The 17,925-nt window shown below is 40.0% G+C and overlaps 1 protein-coding gene and 1 pseudogene across 1 annotated transcript; one reads left to right on the forward strand and one right to left on the reverse strand.

The window, feature by feature from the left end:
• Positions 1 to 350: 350 nt before the first annotated feature.
• On the forward strand, positions 351 to 1,388 carry LOC141390615 (uncharacterized; annotated as a pseudogene).
• A 789-nt stretch (positions 1,389 to 2,177) lies between these two features.
• Positions 2,178 to 15,463, reverse strand: LOC141390057 (uncharacterized). Its single transcript, XM_073962535.1, is given in 4 exon segments — positions 2,178 to 2,693; positions 2,695 to 3,179; positions 3,259 to 3,326; positions 15,243 to 15,463. Coding segments are annotated over 4 exon segments (1,290 nt in total).
• Between the last annotated feature and the right edge of the window lie 2,462 nt (positions 15,464 to 17,925).

A 17,925-nucleotide genomic window follows, 5' to 3' on the forward strand; every position in this document is an offset into this window, starting at 1 on the left:
GGACATGGACGATAATAAATCCTAAAAAGCTTAAATTGGCGAAAAAATCCGACAAAGTCCGTAAGAGACAAGAAAGGTTACAGACAAAAAATCCTTCTCGATTTGACAATAGACCGAAGAAGTGAGGTAGAAAATACCTATTTTTGAATTTTAAAGCATAATGTCGATAAAAAGTTGTCATTAAAACTCTTTACGACGGGCCAGCAACGTGGACCGGGGTCTGCTAGTTGTTTATATTATACGTAGCATTTATATCAAAATTATTTGAAAAAAGCAAATGGGAATTTTTTACAAGCTGCATAAAATTATTTTTGAAAACAAAACAAAATCCAAAGTAAAAAAATGTTTCTCGAAATTTTTTTCACATCAAATTTGAAAAAAAAAATGAAAACCAATCTTTTGATATTCTTCCATATTCTCTCAATTCAGGTTCTGCAAATCTCTCCAATTAGAACCACCAAAACTGGAAAGGTGAGATCCACTTCCAATATGATCTTCAGCCTTATAACATCTCCATTCCTTTCAATGCTCCAGAAAAATGTCAACCGTATCGTTCGGAATCCTTATCTAGATTTTGCTTTAGCTGCCCAGGTACCACCCATGATGGGAGAAAATCCCGATTCTACTGGAGAAACTTCCGAAGACTGCAATACGCCGCAATGCAATGAATCGGCCATGACGAGTGGCAATCCCCGACAAAAATCCACAAATATTGCCCAGAAAGCAGCTCAAGAAGCTAAGGCTGCTACAGATGCTCAAATATCCGCAGGCCAGGCTGCAGCACGGCAGGTAAAAATGCAATTAGCAGAAAAGGCCTTACAAGCTGCAAAGGCTGCCGAAGCAGCATTGGCAGGGAAGCAACAAATTATGGAACAATTACAACAAGAGGTGCGGGAAGCTGAAGCCGTCGTACAAGAGCAAAGTGTTTCGCTACAAAATTCCCAACAGAATTTACAAGCTGCCGTTAAGGCCGCCGAACAGGCACAGGCGCAATTGCGAACTTTAACCCAGGCGGTACAAATGCAACAGTCAAATGTTGGTAATTCGGAACAAGCAGCTAATGGAGCTCAGGCGGAATATGCTGAAAAGCAACAATTGTTGGAAGCTGCCAAAAGTCGTGTAGAACTACTGCTACGCCAGCTGAGTAGTGCTCGAGCAGATTTTTACCAGTACCAAACAGGCTGCCTATAAAGCTGCCTGTGCCGCCCATGATGCCAAGGTGAATGCTCAGCGTGATCGAAGGCATCATCAGGTGGGAAGACGTTCACAACACACGAGGTACCAGGATAATTAGCAACACTTTTATTCTCACATGTATTTTTAGCATTGGCCTCCGAAGGGGCCTCAATAATTTTTATTTATTAAACATATTATTTATAAATTAAAAATTATTAATTTGAATTAAAATATTTATTTATAGAAAAATTGTCAGACTCCCGTGGTCTGTGGCCACTTTTTTCTATAGAAAAAAAAAAATCCACAGACCCCGTTGTCTGTGGCCACTTTTTTCTATAGAAAAAAATCTGCAGACCCCGTGGTCTGCGACCACTTTTTTTTCTATAGAAAAAATCCACAGACCCCCGTGGTCTGTGTTGACTTTTTTCTATAGAAAAAAAATCACTCAGACCCCCGTGGTCTGTGTCGACTTTTTTCTATAGAAAAAAATCACTCAGACCCCAGTGGTCTGTGTCGACTTTTTTCTATAGAAAAAAATCACTCAGACCCCCGTGGTCTGTGTCGACTTTTTCTATAGAAAAAAATCACTCAGACTCCCGTGGTCTGTGTCGACTTTTTTCTATAGAAAAAAATCACTCAGACCACCGTGGTCTGTGTTTTCTATAGAAAAAATCCACAGACCTCCGTGGTCTGTGTTTTCTATAGAAAAAAATCCACAGACCTCCGTGGTCTGTGTTGGCTTTTTTGTAGAAAAAATATAGAAAAAAATTCACAGACCCCCGTGGTCTGTGACCATTTTTTTCAGGACGCCTTAATCTGAGCCACCAAAATTCTAAAGACTTTCAATAAAATAAAAGCCTTGACCTCTCCGATCTTTTTTTTTTTCTAAATTTGTAATTTTTATTCTCTTAAAGCCGAACTTATTTTAAAATCAAATATAAATAAAATAATTAGCAATACTTTCAAGTGGAAAAAGTTTCTCCTTTCATAGCCCGTAGAAGTCAGTTCCGATTATTGTTGTTGGCATTTTGCTGTTGTGTTTTCAACTGAAGAAGATTTTTTCGCGGTGACTTCTCTCGACCCCTGTCACCGGGACCTCTTTTGACAATGTTATGTTGGTGTTCCTCATCACTTTTGTCATGAGCCCCCACCGTTAGCGATGCTGATGCTGTTTCACTTAGCTCAACATTGGCATGAAGTCCTGCATCATTGGCATTAAACTGGGCTTCCTGGGCGGAATGGGTGGCCTTTTCGGCAGCCTCTTTTGTTTCTTCGTAATCCAAACGCGCCGAATAGAGATGGGATTCGATTTGTTCTAGCTTAGCTTTAGCCTGGGCAACCATATCAATTTGTGAGGACAGTTCAGCGGCAGCTTCGGAGGCTGATTTCTGAGCCAATTCGGAGGCAGCTTGGGCATTATTAAGGGCCGCAGTTAGCACGGAGACATGTTGCAGAGCTTGATGGGCGGAATATTGTGCTGCCTTGGCAGCACGTTTTGCCTGCTGCAGCTGCTGTAAATTCACCTTGCATTGCCTTATGGGCCTCGGCAGTTTGCTCCTCCAGACGTTGTAGAAGAACTTCTTTACCCTTGAGAACCGCCACTGCGGTGCCAGCTGCCTGAACCGCAGCCTGGGCCAGGGTACTTTTGGCTATATAAGCTGCCTGTTTTGCTGCAGCGTTTTGTGATACCACTGCGGAGTTGGCCTGATCTGCCGAACCTTTAGCAATGCTCCTTAAACCATTGTCCACCAGAAATGAACTACCCGTCGAAACGGGAGAATGGGCATAGTGGGGATCAACTTCATAATGGGCTTCCTCGTAATGTGTCTGCCTGTGGTGGGGGTTCTGTGGTGGTGGTTGTTCATTGGCATATTCCTCATAACGGACCTCTTCAAACGCATAGGGTTCAGCAAGGCCCGATGGAGATTGTGGGAGTTGTTGTGGTTGCGGTGGTAGGACAAAAGCTCCCTTTCTCTTGACTTTACGTGCAGAGGCTAGGGAAACTATAGCGGGAGAGAAAAGAGAACAGAAAATTGTGAATTGAAAGGATGTTTGATGTGTCTATATCCGATGAATACCTACCAAGAAGTAGAACCAAGATGATGTACTTCATATAGGCCCATACTGCAGTGAAGTTAAAAATGCGGAACCTGCGGAAGAAGGAGAAAAAAGTGAACACAGACCACGGGGTATGGGGATTTTTTCTATAGAAAAATCCAACGTCTACCACGTTGGTCTGGCGAATTTTTCTATAGAAAAAAGTGGTCACAGACCACGGGGGTCTGTGAATTTTTTTCTATAGAAAAAAGTGGTCACAGGCCACGGGGGTCTGTGAATTTTTTTCTATAGAAAAAAGTGGTCACAGACCACGGGGGTCTGTGAATTTTTTTCTATAGAAAAAAGTGGTCACAGACCACGGGGGTCTGTGAATTTTTTTCTATAGAAAAAAGTGGTCACAGACCACGGGGGTCTGTGCATTTTTTTCTATAGAAAAAAGTGGTCACAGACCACGGGGGTCTGTGAATTTTTTTCTATAGAAAAAAGTGGTCACAGACCACGGGGGTCTGTGAATTTTTTTCTATAGAAAAAAGTGGTCACAGACCACGGGGGTCTGTGAATTTTTTTCTATAGAAAAAAGTGGTCACAGACCACGGGGGTCTGTGAATTTTTTTCTATAGAAAAAAGTGGTCACAGACCACGGGGGTCTGTGAATTTTTTTCTATAGAAAAAAGTGGTCACAGACCCACGGGGGTCTGTGCATTTTTTTCTATAGAAAAAAGTGGTCACAGACCACGGGGGTCTGTGCATTTTTTTCTATAGAAAAAAGTGGTCACAGACCACGGGGGTCTGTGAATTTTTTTCTATAGAAAAAAGTGGTCACAGACCACGGGGGTCTGTGAATTTTTTTCTATAGCAAAAAGTGGTCACAGACCACGGGGGTCTGTGAATTTTTTTCTATAGCAAAAAGTGGTCACAGACCACGGGGGTCTGTGAATTTTTTTCTATAGAAAAAAGTGGTCACAGACCACGGGGGTCTGTGAATTTTTTTTCTATAGAAAAAAGTGGTCACAGACCACGGGGGTCTGTGAATTTTTTTCTATAGAAAAAAGTGGTCACAGACCACGGGGGTCTGTGAATTTTTTTCTATAGAAAAAAGTGGTCACAGACCACGGGGGTCTGTGAATTTTTTTTCTATAGAAAAAAGTGGTCACAGACCACGGGGGTCTGTGAATTTTTTTCTATAGAAAAAAGTGGTCACAGACCACGGGGGTCTGTGAATTTTTTTCTATAGAAAAAAGTGGTCACAGACCACGGGGGTCTGTGAATTTTTTTCTATAGAAAAAAGTGGTCACAGACCACGGGGTCTGTGAATTTTTTCTATAGAAAAAAAGTGGTCACAGACCACGGGGGTCTGTGAATTTTTTTCTATAGAAAAAAGTGGTCACAGACCACGGGGGTCTGTGAATTTTTTTTCTATAGAAAAAAGTGGTCACAGACCACGGGGGTCTGTGAATTTTTTTCTATAGAAAAAAGTGGTCACAGACCACGGGGGTCTGTGAATTTTTTTCTATAGAAAAAAGTGGTCACAGACCACGGGGGTCTGTGAATTTTTTTCTATAGAAAAAAGTGGTCACAGACCACGGGGGTCTGTGAATTTTTTTCTATAGAAAAAAAGTGGTCACAGACCACGGGGGGTCTGTGAATTTTTTTCTATAGAAAAAAGTGGTCACAGACCACGGGGGTCTGTGAATTTTTTTCTATAGAAAAAAGTGGTCACAGACCACGGGGGTCTGTGAATTTTTTTCTATAGAAAAAAGTGGTCACAGACCACGGGGGTCTGTGAATTTTTTTCTATAGAAAAAAGTGGTCACAGACCACGGGGGTCTGTGAATTTTTTTCTATAGAAAAAAGTGGTCACAGACCACGGGGGTCTGTGAATTTTTTCTATAGAAAAAAGTGGTCACAGACCACGGGGGTCTGTGAATTTTTTTCTATAGAAAAAAGTGGTCACAGACCACGGGGGTCTGTGAATTTTTTTCTATAGAAAAAAGTGGTCACAGACCACGGGGGTCTGTGAATTTTTTTCTATAGAAAAAAGTGGTCACAGACCACGGGGGTCTGTGAATTTTTTTCTATAGAAAAAAGTGGTCACAGACCACGGGGGTCTGTGAATTTTTTTCTATAGAAAAAAGTGGTCACAGACCACGGGGGTCTGTGAATTTTTTTCTATAGAAAAAAGTGGTCACAGACCACGGGGGTCTGTGAATTTTTTTCTATAGAAAAAAGTGGTCACAGACCACGGGGGTCTGTGAATTTTTTTCTATAGAAAAAAGTGGTCACAGACCACGGGGGTCTGTGAATTTTTTTCTATAGAAAAAAGTGGTCACAGACCACGGGGGTCTGTGAATTTTTTTTCTATAGAAAAAAGTGGTCACAGACCACGGGGGTCTGTGAATTTTTTTTCTATAGAAAAAAGTGGTCACAGACCACGGGGGTCTGTGAATTTTTTTTCTATAGAAAAAAGTGGTCACAGACCACGGGGGTCTGTGAATTTTTTTCTATAGAAAAAAGTGGTCACAGACCACGGGGGTCTGTGAATTTTTTTCTATAGAAAAAAAGTGGTCACAGACCACGGGGGTCTGTGAATTTTTTTCTATAGAAAAAAGTGGTCACAGACCACGGGGGTCTGTGAATTTTTTTCTATAGAAAAAAGTGGTCACAGACCACGGGGGTCTGTGAATTTTTTTCTATAGAAAAAAGTGGTCACAGACCACGGGGGTCTGTGAATTTTTTTCTATAGAAAAAAGTGGTCACAGACCACGGGGGTCTGTGAATTTTTTTCTATAGAAAAAAGTGGTCACAGACCACGGGGGTCTGTGAATTTTTTCTATAGAAAAAAGTGGTCACAGACCACGGGGGTCTGTGAATTTTTTTCTATAGAAAAAAGTGGTCACAGACCACGGGGGTCTGTGAATTTTTTTCTATAGAAAAAAAGTGGTCACAGACCACGGGGGTCTGTGAATTTTTTTCTATAGAAAAAGTGGTCACAGACCACGGGGGTCTGTGAATTTTTTTCTATAGAAAAAAAGTGGTCACAGACCACGGGGGTCTGTGAATTTTTTTCTATAGAAAAAAGTGGTCACAGACCACGGGGGTCTGTGAATTTTTTTCTATAGAAAAAAGTGGTCACAGACCACGGGGGTCTGTGAATTTTTTTCTATAGAAAAAAAGTGGTCACAGACCACGGGGGTCTGTGAATTTTTTTCTATAGAAAAAAGTGGTCACAGACCACGGGGGTCTGTGAATTTTTTTCTATAGAAAAAAGTGGTCACAGACCACGGGGGTCTGTGAATTTTTTTTCTATAGAAAAAAGTGGTCACAGACCACGGGGGTCTGTGAATTTTTTTTCTATAGAAAAAAGTGGTCACAGACCACGGGGTCTGTGAATTTTTTTCTATAGAAAAAAGTGGTCACAGACCACGGGGGTCTGTGAATTTTTTTCTATAGAAAAAAAGTGGTCACAGACCACGGGGGTCTGTGAATTTTTTTCTATAGAAAAAAGTGGTCACAGACCACGGGGGTCTGTGAATTTTTTTCTATAGAAAAAAGTGGTCACAGACCACGGGGGTCTGTGAATTTTTTTCTATAGAAAAAAGTGGTCACAGACCACGGGGTCTGTGAATTTTTTTCTATAGAAAAAAGTGGTCACAGACCACGGGGGTCTGTGAATTTTTTTCTATAGAAAAAAGTGGTCACAGACCACGGGGGTCTGTGAATTTTTTTCTATAGAAAAAAGTGGTCACAGACCACGGGGGTCTGTGGATTTTTTTCTATAGAAAAAAGTGGTCACAGACCACGGGGGTCTGTGGATTTTTTTCTATAGAAAAAAGTGGTCACAGACCACGGGGGTCTGTGGATTTTTTTCTATAGAAAAAAGTGGTCACAGACCACGGGGGTCTGTGGATTTTTTTCTATAGAAAAAAGTGGTCACAGACCACGGGGGTCTGTGGATTTTTTTCTATAGAAAAAAGTGGTCACAGACCACGGGGGTCTGTGGATTTTTTTCTATAGAAAAAAGTGGTCACAGACCACGGGGGTCTGTGGATTTTTTTCTATAGAAAAAAGTGGTCACAGACCACGGGGGTCTGTGGATTTTTTTCTATAGAAAAAAGTGGTCACAGACCACGGGGGTCTGTGGATTTTTTTCTATAGAAAAAAGTGGTCACAGACCACGGGGGTCTGTGGATTTTTTTCTATAGAAAAAAGTGGTCACAGACCACGGGGTCTGTGGATTTTTTTCTATAGAAAAAAGTGGTCACAGACCACGGGGGTCTGTGGATTTTTTTCTATAGAAAAAAGTGGTCACAGACCACGGGGGTCTGTGGATTTTTTTCTATAGAAAAAAGTGGTCACAGACCACGGGGGTCTGTGGATTTTTTTCTATAGAAAAAAGTGGTCACAGACCACGGGGGTCTGTGGATTTTTTTCTATAGAAAAAAGTGGTCACAGACCACGGGGGTCTGTGAATTTTTTCTATAGAAAAAAGTGGTCACAGACCACGGGGGTCTGTGATTTTTTTCTATAGAAAAAAGTGGTCACAGACCACGGGGGTCTGTGAATTTTTTTTCTATAGAAAAAAGTGGTCACAGACCACGGGGGTCTGTGATTTTTTTCTATAGAAAAAAGTGGTCACAGACCACGGGGGTCTGTGAATTTTTTTCTATAGAAAAAAGTGGTCACAGACCACGGGGGTCTGTGAATTTTTTTCTATAGAAAAAAGTGGTCACAGACCACGGGGGTCTGTGAATTTTTTTCTATAGAAAAAAGTGGTCACAGACCACGGGGTCTGTGAATTTTTTTCTATAGAAAAAAGTGGTCACAGACCACGGGGGTCTGTGAATTTTTTTCTATAGAAAAAAGTGGTCACAGACACGGGGGTCTGTGAATTTTTTTCTATAGAAAAAAGTGGTCACAGACCACGGGGGTCTGTGAATTTTTTTCTATAGAAAAAAGTGGTCACAGACCACGGGGGTCTGTGAATTTTTTTCTATAGAAAAAAGTGGTCACAGACCACGGGGGTCTGTGAATTTTTTTCTATAGAAAAAAGTGGTCACAGACCACGGGGGTCTGTGAATTTTTTTCTATAGAAAAAAGTGGTCACAGACCACGGGGGTCTGTGAATTTTTTTCTATAGAAAAAAGTGGTCACAGACCACGGGGGTCTGTGAATTTTTTTCTATAGAAAAAAGTGGTCACAGACCACGGGGGTCTGTGAATTTTTTTCTATAGAAAAAAGTGGTCACAGACCACGGGGGTCTGTGAATTTTTTTCTATAGAAAAAAGTGGTCACAGACCACGGGGGTCTGTGAATTTTTTTCTATAGAAAAAAGTGGTCACAGACCACGGGGGTCTGTGAATTTTTTTCTATAGAAAAAAGTGGTCACAGACCACGGGGGTCTGTGAATTTTTTTCTATAGAAAAAAGTGGTCACAGACCACGGGGGTCTGTGAATTTTTTTCTATAGAAAAAAGTGGTCACAGACCACGGGGGTCTGTGAATTTTTTTCTATAGAAAAAAAGTGGTCACAGACCACGGGGGTCTGTGAATTTTTTTTCTATAGAAAAAAGTGGTCACAGACCACGGGGGTCTGTGAATTTTTTTCTATAGAAAAAAGTGGTCACAGACCACGGGGGTCTGTGAATTTTTTTCTATAGAAAAAAGTGGTCACAGACCACGGGGGGTCTGTGAATTTTTTTCTATAGAAAAAAGTGGTCACAGACCACGGGGGTCTGTGAATTTTTTTCTATAGAAAAAAGTGGTCACAGACCACGGGGGTCTGTGAATTTTTTCTATAGAAAAAAGTGGTCACAGACCACGGGGGTCTGTGAATTTTTTTCTATAGAAAAAAGTGGTCACGACCACGGGGGTCTGTGAATTTTTTTTCTGTAGAAAAAAGTGGTCACAGACCACGGGGGTCTGTGAATTTTTTTCTGTAGAAAAAAGTGGTCACAGACCACGGGGTCTGTGAATTTTTTCTGTAGAAAAAAGTGGTCACAGACCACGGGGTCTGTGAATTTTTTTCTGTAGAAAAAAGTGGTCACAGACCACGGGGGTCTGTGAATTTTTTTCTGTAGAAAAAAGTGGTCACAGACCACGGGGGGTCTGTGGATTTTTTTTCTATAGAAAAAAGTGGTCACAGACCACGGGGGTCTGTGGATTTTTTTCTATAGAAAAAAGTGGTCACAGACCACGGGGGTCTGTGGATTTTTTTTCTATAGAAAAAAGTGGTCACAGACCACGGGGGTCTGTGAATTTTTTTCTATAGAAAAAAGTGGTCACAGACCACGGGGGTCTGTGAATTTTTTTCTATAGAAAAAAGTGGTCACAGACCACGGGGTCTGTGATTTTTTTCTATAGAAAAAAGTGGTCACAGACCACGGGGGTCTGTGAATTTTTTTCTATAGAAAAAAGTGGTCACAGACCACGGGGGTCTGTGAATTTTTTTTCTATAGAAAAAGTGGTCACAGACCACGGGGGTCTGTGAATTTTTTTCTATAGAAAAAAGTGGTCACAGACCACGGGGGTCTGTGAATTTTTTTCTATAGAAAAAAGTGGTCACAGACCACGGGGGTCTGTGAATTTTTTTCTATAGAAAAAAGTGGTCACAGACCACGGGGGTCTGTGAATTTTTTCTGTAGAAAAAAGTGGTCACAGACCACGGGGGTCTGTGAATTTTTTTCTATAGAAAAAAGTGGCACAGACCACGGGGGTCTGTGAATTTTTTTCTGTAGAAAAAAAGTGGTCACAGACCACGGGGGTCTGTGAATTTTTTTTCTATAGAAAAAAGTGGTCACAGACCACGGGGGTCTGTGAATTTTTTTCTATAGAAAAAGTGGTCACAGACCACGGGGGTCTGTGAATTTTTTTCTATAGAAAAAGTGGTCACAGACCACGGGGGTCTGTGAATTTTTTTCTATAGAAAAAAGTGGTCACAGACCACGGGGGTCTGTGAATTTTTTTCTATAGAAAAAAGTGGTCACAGACCACGGGGGTCTGTGAATTTTTTTCTATAGAAAAAAGTGGTCACAGACCACGGGGGTCTGTGAATTTTTTCTATAGAAAAAAGTGGTCACAGACCACGGGGGTCTGTGAATTTTTTTCTATAGAAAAAAGTGGTCACAGACCACGGGGGTCTGTGAATTTTTTCTATAGAAAAACGTGGTCACAGACCACGGGGGTCTGTGAATTTTTTTCTATAGAAAAAAGTGGTCACAGACCACGGGGTCTGTGAATTTTTTTCTATAGAAAAAAGTGGTCACAGACCACGGGGGTCTGTGAATTTTTTTCTATAGAAAAAAGTGGTCACAGACCACGGGGGTCTGTGAATTTTTTTCTATAGAAAAAAGTGGTCACAGACCACGGGGTCTGTGAATTTTTTTCTATAGAAAAAAGTGGTCACAGACCACGGGGGTCTGTGAATTTTTTTCTATAGAAAAAAGTGGTCACAGACCACGGGGGTCTGTGAATTTTTTTCTATAGAAAAAAGTGGTCACAGACCACGGGGGTCTGTGAATTTTTTTCTATAGAAAAAAGTGGTCACAGACCACGGGGGTCTGTGAATTTTTTTCTATAGAAAAAAGTGGTCACAGACCACGGGGGTCTGTGAATTTTTTCTATAGAAAAAAGTGGTCACAGACCACGGGGGTCTGTGAAATTTTTTTCTATAGAAAAAAGTGGTCACAGACCACGGGGGTCTGTGAATTTTTTTTCTATAGAAAAAAAGTGGTCACAGACCACGGGGGTCTGTGAATTTTTTTCTATAGAAAAAAGTGGTCACAGACCACGGGGGTCTGTGAATTTTTTTCTATAGAAAAAGTGGTCACAGACCACGGGGGTCTGTGAATTTTTTTTCTATAGAAAAAAGTGGTCACAGACCACGGGGGTCTGTGAATTTTTTTCTATAGAAAAAAGTGGTCACAGACCACGGGGGTCTGTGAATTTTTTTCTATAGAAAAAGTGGTCACAGACCACGGGGGTCTGTGAATTTTTTTCTATAGAAAAAAGTGGTCACAGACCACGGGGGTCTGTGGATTTTTTTCTATAGAAAAAAGTGGTCACAGACCACGGGGGTCTGTGAATTTTTTTCTATAGAAAAAAGTGGTCACAGACCACGGGGGTCTGTGAATTTTTTTCTATAGAAAAAAGTGGTCACAGACCACGGGGGTCTGTGAATTTTTTTCTATAGAAAAAAGTGGTCACAGACCACGGGGGTCTGTGAATTTTTTTCTATAGAAAAAAGTGGTCACAGACCACGGGGGTCTGTGAATTTTTTTCTATAGAAAAAAGTGGTCACAGACCACGGGGGTCTGTGAATTTTTTTCTATAGAAAAAAGTGGTCACAGACCACGGGGGTCTGTGAATTTTTTTCTATAGAAAAAAGTGGTCACAGACCACGGGGGTCTGTGAATTTTTTTCTATAGAAAAAAGTGGTCACAGACCACGGGGGTCTGTGAATTTTTTTCTATAGAAAAAAGTGGTCACAGACCACGGGGGTCTGTGAATTTTTTTCTATAGAAAAAAGTGGTCACAGACCACGGGGGTCTGTGAATTTTTTTCTATAGAAAAAGTGGTCACAGACCACGGGGGTCTGTGAATTTTTTCTATAGAAAAAAGTGGTCACAGACCACGGGGGTCTGTGAATTTTTTTTCTATAGAAAAAAGTGGTCACAGACCACGGGGGTCTGTGAATTTTTTTCTATAGAAAAAAGACCACGGTGGTCTGTTGATTTTTTCTATAGAAAAAAGTCGACACAGACCACGGTGGTCTGTGGATTTTTTTCTATAGAAAATAGTGGTCACAGACCACGGTGGTCTGTGGATTTTTTTTCTATAGAAAAAGTGGTCACAGACCACGGGGGTCTGTGAATTTTTTATACCCTCAGCCTTTAGGCTAAAGAGGGTATTTACACTTTGATACGACCAAAAATGTGCCTCATCGAAATAATGGTTTTAGACCCCAAGTATGTTTGTACGATATCCGTTTCAGACAATTTTGAGTAGATCTAGCAATGTCCGTCCGTCTGTCTGTCTGTCTGTCGGTCTGTCTGGCTGGTGCTCACGATAACTCTCGAACGGACCAATCGATTCGGTTCAAATTTTGGGTATCGAAATATTTTGTCCAGATTCGATTTAAGTTCGAAGATGGGCCATATAGGTTCACTCCTTCAGGTACCTCCCCCACAAATGTTCAAAAATTGTCTCAAAACTTGCACGCACGATAACTCTTGTAGGGAATAACCGATTTAGTCCATACTTTGCACATCGTGTAATTTCTACCAAACTTAGATGAGGTTCCAATGTGGACTCAATCGGTCCACTCCTTCGGGTACCTCCCCCACAAAATTTCGGTAAAATTCAGTTTAGGACCTGGTCTCGAATCGCTTTGATTTTTGTTTACGTACGTTGTATTCGCTGTCCTCTATACGACGCTGTAAGTTTCATTAGGGGCAAGTCCGTACTTCCTGAGAAAATAGCCTGAAAGTTACAAAAAACCCTATGACACCGTGTGTAGTTGTTGGAGCGCAAGATAACTCTCGAACGGATCTGCCGATTCGGTCCAAAATTTGGCTTTCGTAATATTTTGTCCAAACTTAGTTCAAGTTCGAAGATGGATTATATCGGTCCACTCCTTCCTGTACCTCCCCCACAAAAGTTCGAAAATGTTCGGAAAATTTGTGCGTACGATAACTCTTGAAAGGGGTAACCGATTTGGTCCATACTTTGCACATTATGAAATTTCTACCAGTCTTAGATGAGGTTCCAATATGGACTCAATCGGTAAACTCATTCGAGTACCTCCCACACAAAATTTCGGAAAAGTTCAGTTTAGGACCTGCTCTCGAATCGCCTTGGTTTTTGTTGTAACATTTTGTATTCACTGTCCCCTATACGAAGGTACAAGTTTCCTCAGGGGAAAGTCCATACTTCCTGAAAAAAATAGCCTGAAAGTTTAAAAACAAACCCTATGACACCATGTTTATGGGTGGAACCGCAAGATAATTCTCGAACGGATATGCCGATTCGGTCCAAAATTTGGCCTTCGTAATATTGTTTCCAAACTTAGTTTAAGTTCGTAGATAAGCCATATCGGTCCACTCTTTCAGGTACCTACCCCACAAAAGTTCATAAATATTCGGAAAAATTGTGCGCACGATAACTCTTGATGGGAGTGACCGATTTGGTCCATACTTTACACATTCTCATAATATCTAGCAGATATAGATCAGGTTCGAATATGGACTATATTTGTCCACTCCATCCCGTACCTCCCACACAAAATTTTGGATAAGTTCACTTTAAGACCTGCTATTGAATCACTTTGATTTTTGTTGAAGCAACTTACATTCGCTGCCTCAATTACGATGGTAAAAGTTTTTTCAGGGGCAAGTCCATACTTCTTGAGAAAACAGCCCGAAGGGTGTAAAAACCCCCTATGGCAGCCCCATGGTCTATGCCGGTCCATTCCTTTAAGTACCTTTTCCGCAACATTTTTGAACTTTAATCCTAATCAACATTTTTGTCGGTTCATACGACCAAATTTTGAAACACCCTAAATACATAAGTTTTTTGTGAAAAAAGTGTTTCAATTTGCACAGGCTGAGGGTATATCTCTGTCGGCAAAGCCGACTGATACTTTTTTACTTGTTTTCTATAGAAAAAAGTGGCCACAGACCACGGGGGTCTGTGTGTGTGTTTTTTTTTTCTATAAAAAAAGTCGTCACAGACCACGGGGGTCTGAGGATTTTTTCTATAGAAAAAAGTCGGCACAGACAACGGGGGATTTGTGGATTTTTTTCTATAGAAAAAAGTCAACACAGTCCACGGGGGGATATCTGGATTTATTCTATAGAAAAAAGTCGTCACAGACAACGGGGGGTCTGTGAATTTTTTTCTATAGAAAAAAGTCGTCACAGACCACGGGGGGTCTGTGAATTTTTTTCTATAGAAAAAGTCGTCACAGACCACGGGGGGTCTGTGAATTTTTTTCTATAGAAAAAAGTCGTCACAGACCACGGGGGGTCTGTGAATTTTTTTCTATATAAAAAAGTCGTCACAGACCACGGGGGGTCTGTGAATTTTTTCTATAGAAAAAAGTCGTCACATACCACGGGTGTCTGTGAATTTTTTCTATAGAAAAAAGTGGTCACAGACCACGGGGGGTCTGTGAATTTTTTCTATAGAAAAAAGTCGTCACAGACCACGGGGGGTCTGTGAATTTTTTTCTATAGAAAAAGTCGTCACAGACCTCGGGGGTCTGTGAATAAAAAAAGTCGTCACATACCACAGGGGTCTAGGAATTTTTTTCTATAGGAAAAAAGTGATCTTAGACCCCGGGGTCTGTGAATTTTTTCCTATAGAAAAGAGACCACGGGGGTCTGTGAACTTTTTTCTGTAGAAAAAGTTGTCACGGACCACGGGGCCTGGGGATTTTTTCTATAGAAAAAAGTCGTCACAGACTCAGGGGGTTCTGTGAATTTTTTTTCTATAGAAAAAGGTCTTCACAGACCATGGAGGGTCTGTGCATTTTTTTTCTTTTAAAAAATGTCCTTTGTCCTGAAAAAACGTTTTATGTTGTTATAATCCTTTTGATGATTGTGAAGCATTGAAACACTAATCAAATATGGAGTTCCGAATAATTTGAATTTTTTTAAAATTATTATTCCAGTTTATTGCGTATTGAGTTTTCGATTTCACATTTTAGCACACCTTTGTTCAACACGGCACCTTTTTATTTCTTTTTGTAGAAAATAACACCTCGAACTTGAACTACCGCTTATGAGCCGAACACGTCCTTTCGCTTTGAAATTCAACGGAGATTTGAATTGAATTTTCCAATTGCTCAGACAGGCCATAACAGGCCATAGAAAATATATTTGCTTAAATGGTTAGGCCACCACCAGTTCCAGATGTGGATGGGCAATTGTTCACGAAAATTCAATGTCATGTGTGCAGGTTTTCCCCGGCTTTCCTCTATACAGCTTCCCCTGATCGTATCTACATACTTACATCACATTAAACAAATCATTGCCTGAGTTTTTGTTGCAAAATATGAAAAACAATAAAAAGACACCAACAAAAAAAACTCTGCCAAATGCTTTTACTTTCTTTTGGGGAGGTTTTTCACGATTTTCACGTAACATCAATAATTGTCTACCGGAAAAACCACTTTCTGTGGTGGTAAACACCATCACACCATCGTCATCTTGATCATAGTTACCGCCATCCATCCTCAGCATTGTCTCTGTGATCTCCATTAACCGGATGCAGTAAAAGCGCGGCAGCAACACAATTTATTGATGAAAAATCCAGTAGCTTTGGTCAGAAGACTTCATTGACTGTTGTTTGGTTGGCTGGTGGACTGGCGAAGTGTTTTGCATTGTGATCACCATTGGTCAGTCGAAGTGATACACTTTGCAGTAATGAGTTTTTTTCAAAAAAAAAATACCCAGCCCAAAATAAAAAAATACCCAGCCGATGACAAATGTTTTTCACACAGCTCCTTATGATTGCTCTTTGTCTGTAGACTAATCTTTCTTTTTTCCTCAGTTTTTTTTTTTTTTTTTTTTTTTTTTTTTTTTTGAAGATGGGAGTTCAATTATTATGGAAACCTCCTCCAACCGAAGATGACATTTACTTTTCATGCTCAGCAAAAATATTAAAATATTAAGACCGAAATCAATATCCTTTTCAGTTTCCATTTTTTCTTTTCTATTTATAATTTTATTTGATTTGGCCCACTGTGCTGTTGCATCTCACATCACCGATAAGTTTACTCTAACTTTTGCGTTAATGAACATTACACGCGTAAACATTTATTTATTTATTCATCGGTTTGTTCGTTTGCAAGTCATTCGCACGATTAGTTCAGCTGGTGTGTTTTGATTTTTTCCTCCATTTTTTGTGTTAACATCCATTTTGTTCAAGTTCCTTTCTCAGGTAAATACAAGTTTAGAGCCTGCAATGAATTTGCTTGACATTTTTCATTAAGCTGATACCAAAGTGCAGTAGTGTTGCCTTCCCATATGGTCAAATTATTCCTCTGAAAATATTGCTTTTATTTTTTATAAGCTACGAAATAATAGTTTCGAAGGCTCTCAAAGTTGTTTATTTGGGCAATTCCTTAAATGTTGCGTAATAATAAAAAAGGTTGAAGATAGCAGACCCGAAAGATTATTGATTGTTTCAAAGACTATTAGAAGATTCAACGATCTTCTATGAGAAGATTTCACGATGTTCTATGTGAAGACTCAGTCATTTTCTATAAGAAGATCCAACGATTTTCTAGGAGGAGATTCAACGATCTTCTAAGAAAAGGTTCAACGATCGTCTATCTGATGACTCAAAGATCTGTTCTGAGAAGATCGAGGATCTTCTCATAGAAGATCGAGGATCTTCTCATAGAAGATCGAGGATCTTCTCATAGAAGATCGAGGATCTTCTTATAGAAAATCATGCATCTACTCATAGAAAATCGAGGATCTTCTCATAGAAGATGGAAGATCTACTTGTAGATGATCGACATTCTTTTGATAGAAGATCGATAATCTTTTGATAGAAGATCGAAAATCTTCTCATAAAAGATTGAGGATCCTCTCGTAGAAGATCGAGCATCTTCTAATAGAAGATCGAGGATCATCTCATAGAAAATGCAGAATCTTGCCTTAAAATATAGAGGATTTCTCATAGAAGATCTAGGATCTTTTCAAAGAACCTATTGTATTCTAGTAGAAGATCAAAGATTCTCATATAGAAGATCGAGGAACTTCTCATAGAAGATCGGGGATATTCTCATAGAAGATCGAGTATTTTTTCTATCGAGGATCTTCTAATAGAAGATCGAGGATCTTCTCATAGAAGATCGCAGATCATCTCATAGAATATCGAGAATCTTCTGATATAAGATCGAGAATCTTCTTTTAGAATATCGATCTTCTAAGAGAAAATCTAACAATCTTCTATGAGAAGGTTCAACAATCTTCTATGAGAAGATCCAACGATCTTCTTTTAGAAGATCCATCGATCTTCTATGAGCTGATTCATGGTAGAAAAACAAACGATCTTCTTTGAGAAGATCGATCGGTCTTCTATGAGAAGATCCATCATAGAAAATCAAACGGTCTTCTATAAAAACATCGAACGATCTTCTTTTAGAAGCGGACCTATCGATCTTCTTTTAGAAGATCCAGCGATCTTCTGTGAGAAGATTAATCGAAGAAAATCAAACGATCTTCTATAAATAGATCGATCTTCTATGAAAATATCGTACGATTTTCATGAGAAGATCCATTGATCTTCTTTAAGAAGATCCATTGGTCTTCTTTGAGAAGATTCAACGATCTTCTCTGAAAAGATCCAACGATCTTCTATGAGAAGATGCATCGATCTTCTGTGAGAAAATTGATTTTTATGCGTAGATTCTGCGAAATTACGAAAATATTCAGCGATATTTTTTGAGAAGATCGACAATTTTCGTATAGAAGATCCCTAGAAGATCGAGGATTTTCTCATAGGAGACTGGGAATCCTCGAGGATCTCTTCGTAGTAGATCGAAAATCTTCTCTTCCCCTAGAAGATCGAGTATTTTTATATAGAAGGTCGATGATCTTCTCACAGAAGAACGAGAATCTTCTCATAGAAGGTCGAGGATCTTCGACGAAAAGAAAATCTAGCATCTAATCATAGAAAATCG

This window comes from Musca autumnalis, unplaced genomic scaffold (genome assembly GCF_047663935.1).
Source record: "Musca autumnalis isolate F117 unplaced genomic scaffold, ASM4766393v1 scaffold_1, whole genome shotgun sequence".
In the NCBI taxonomy this organism is placed as follows: Eukaryota; Metazoa; Arthropoda; class Insecta; order Diptera; family Muscidae; genus Musca; species Musca autumnalis.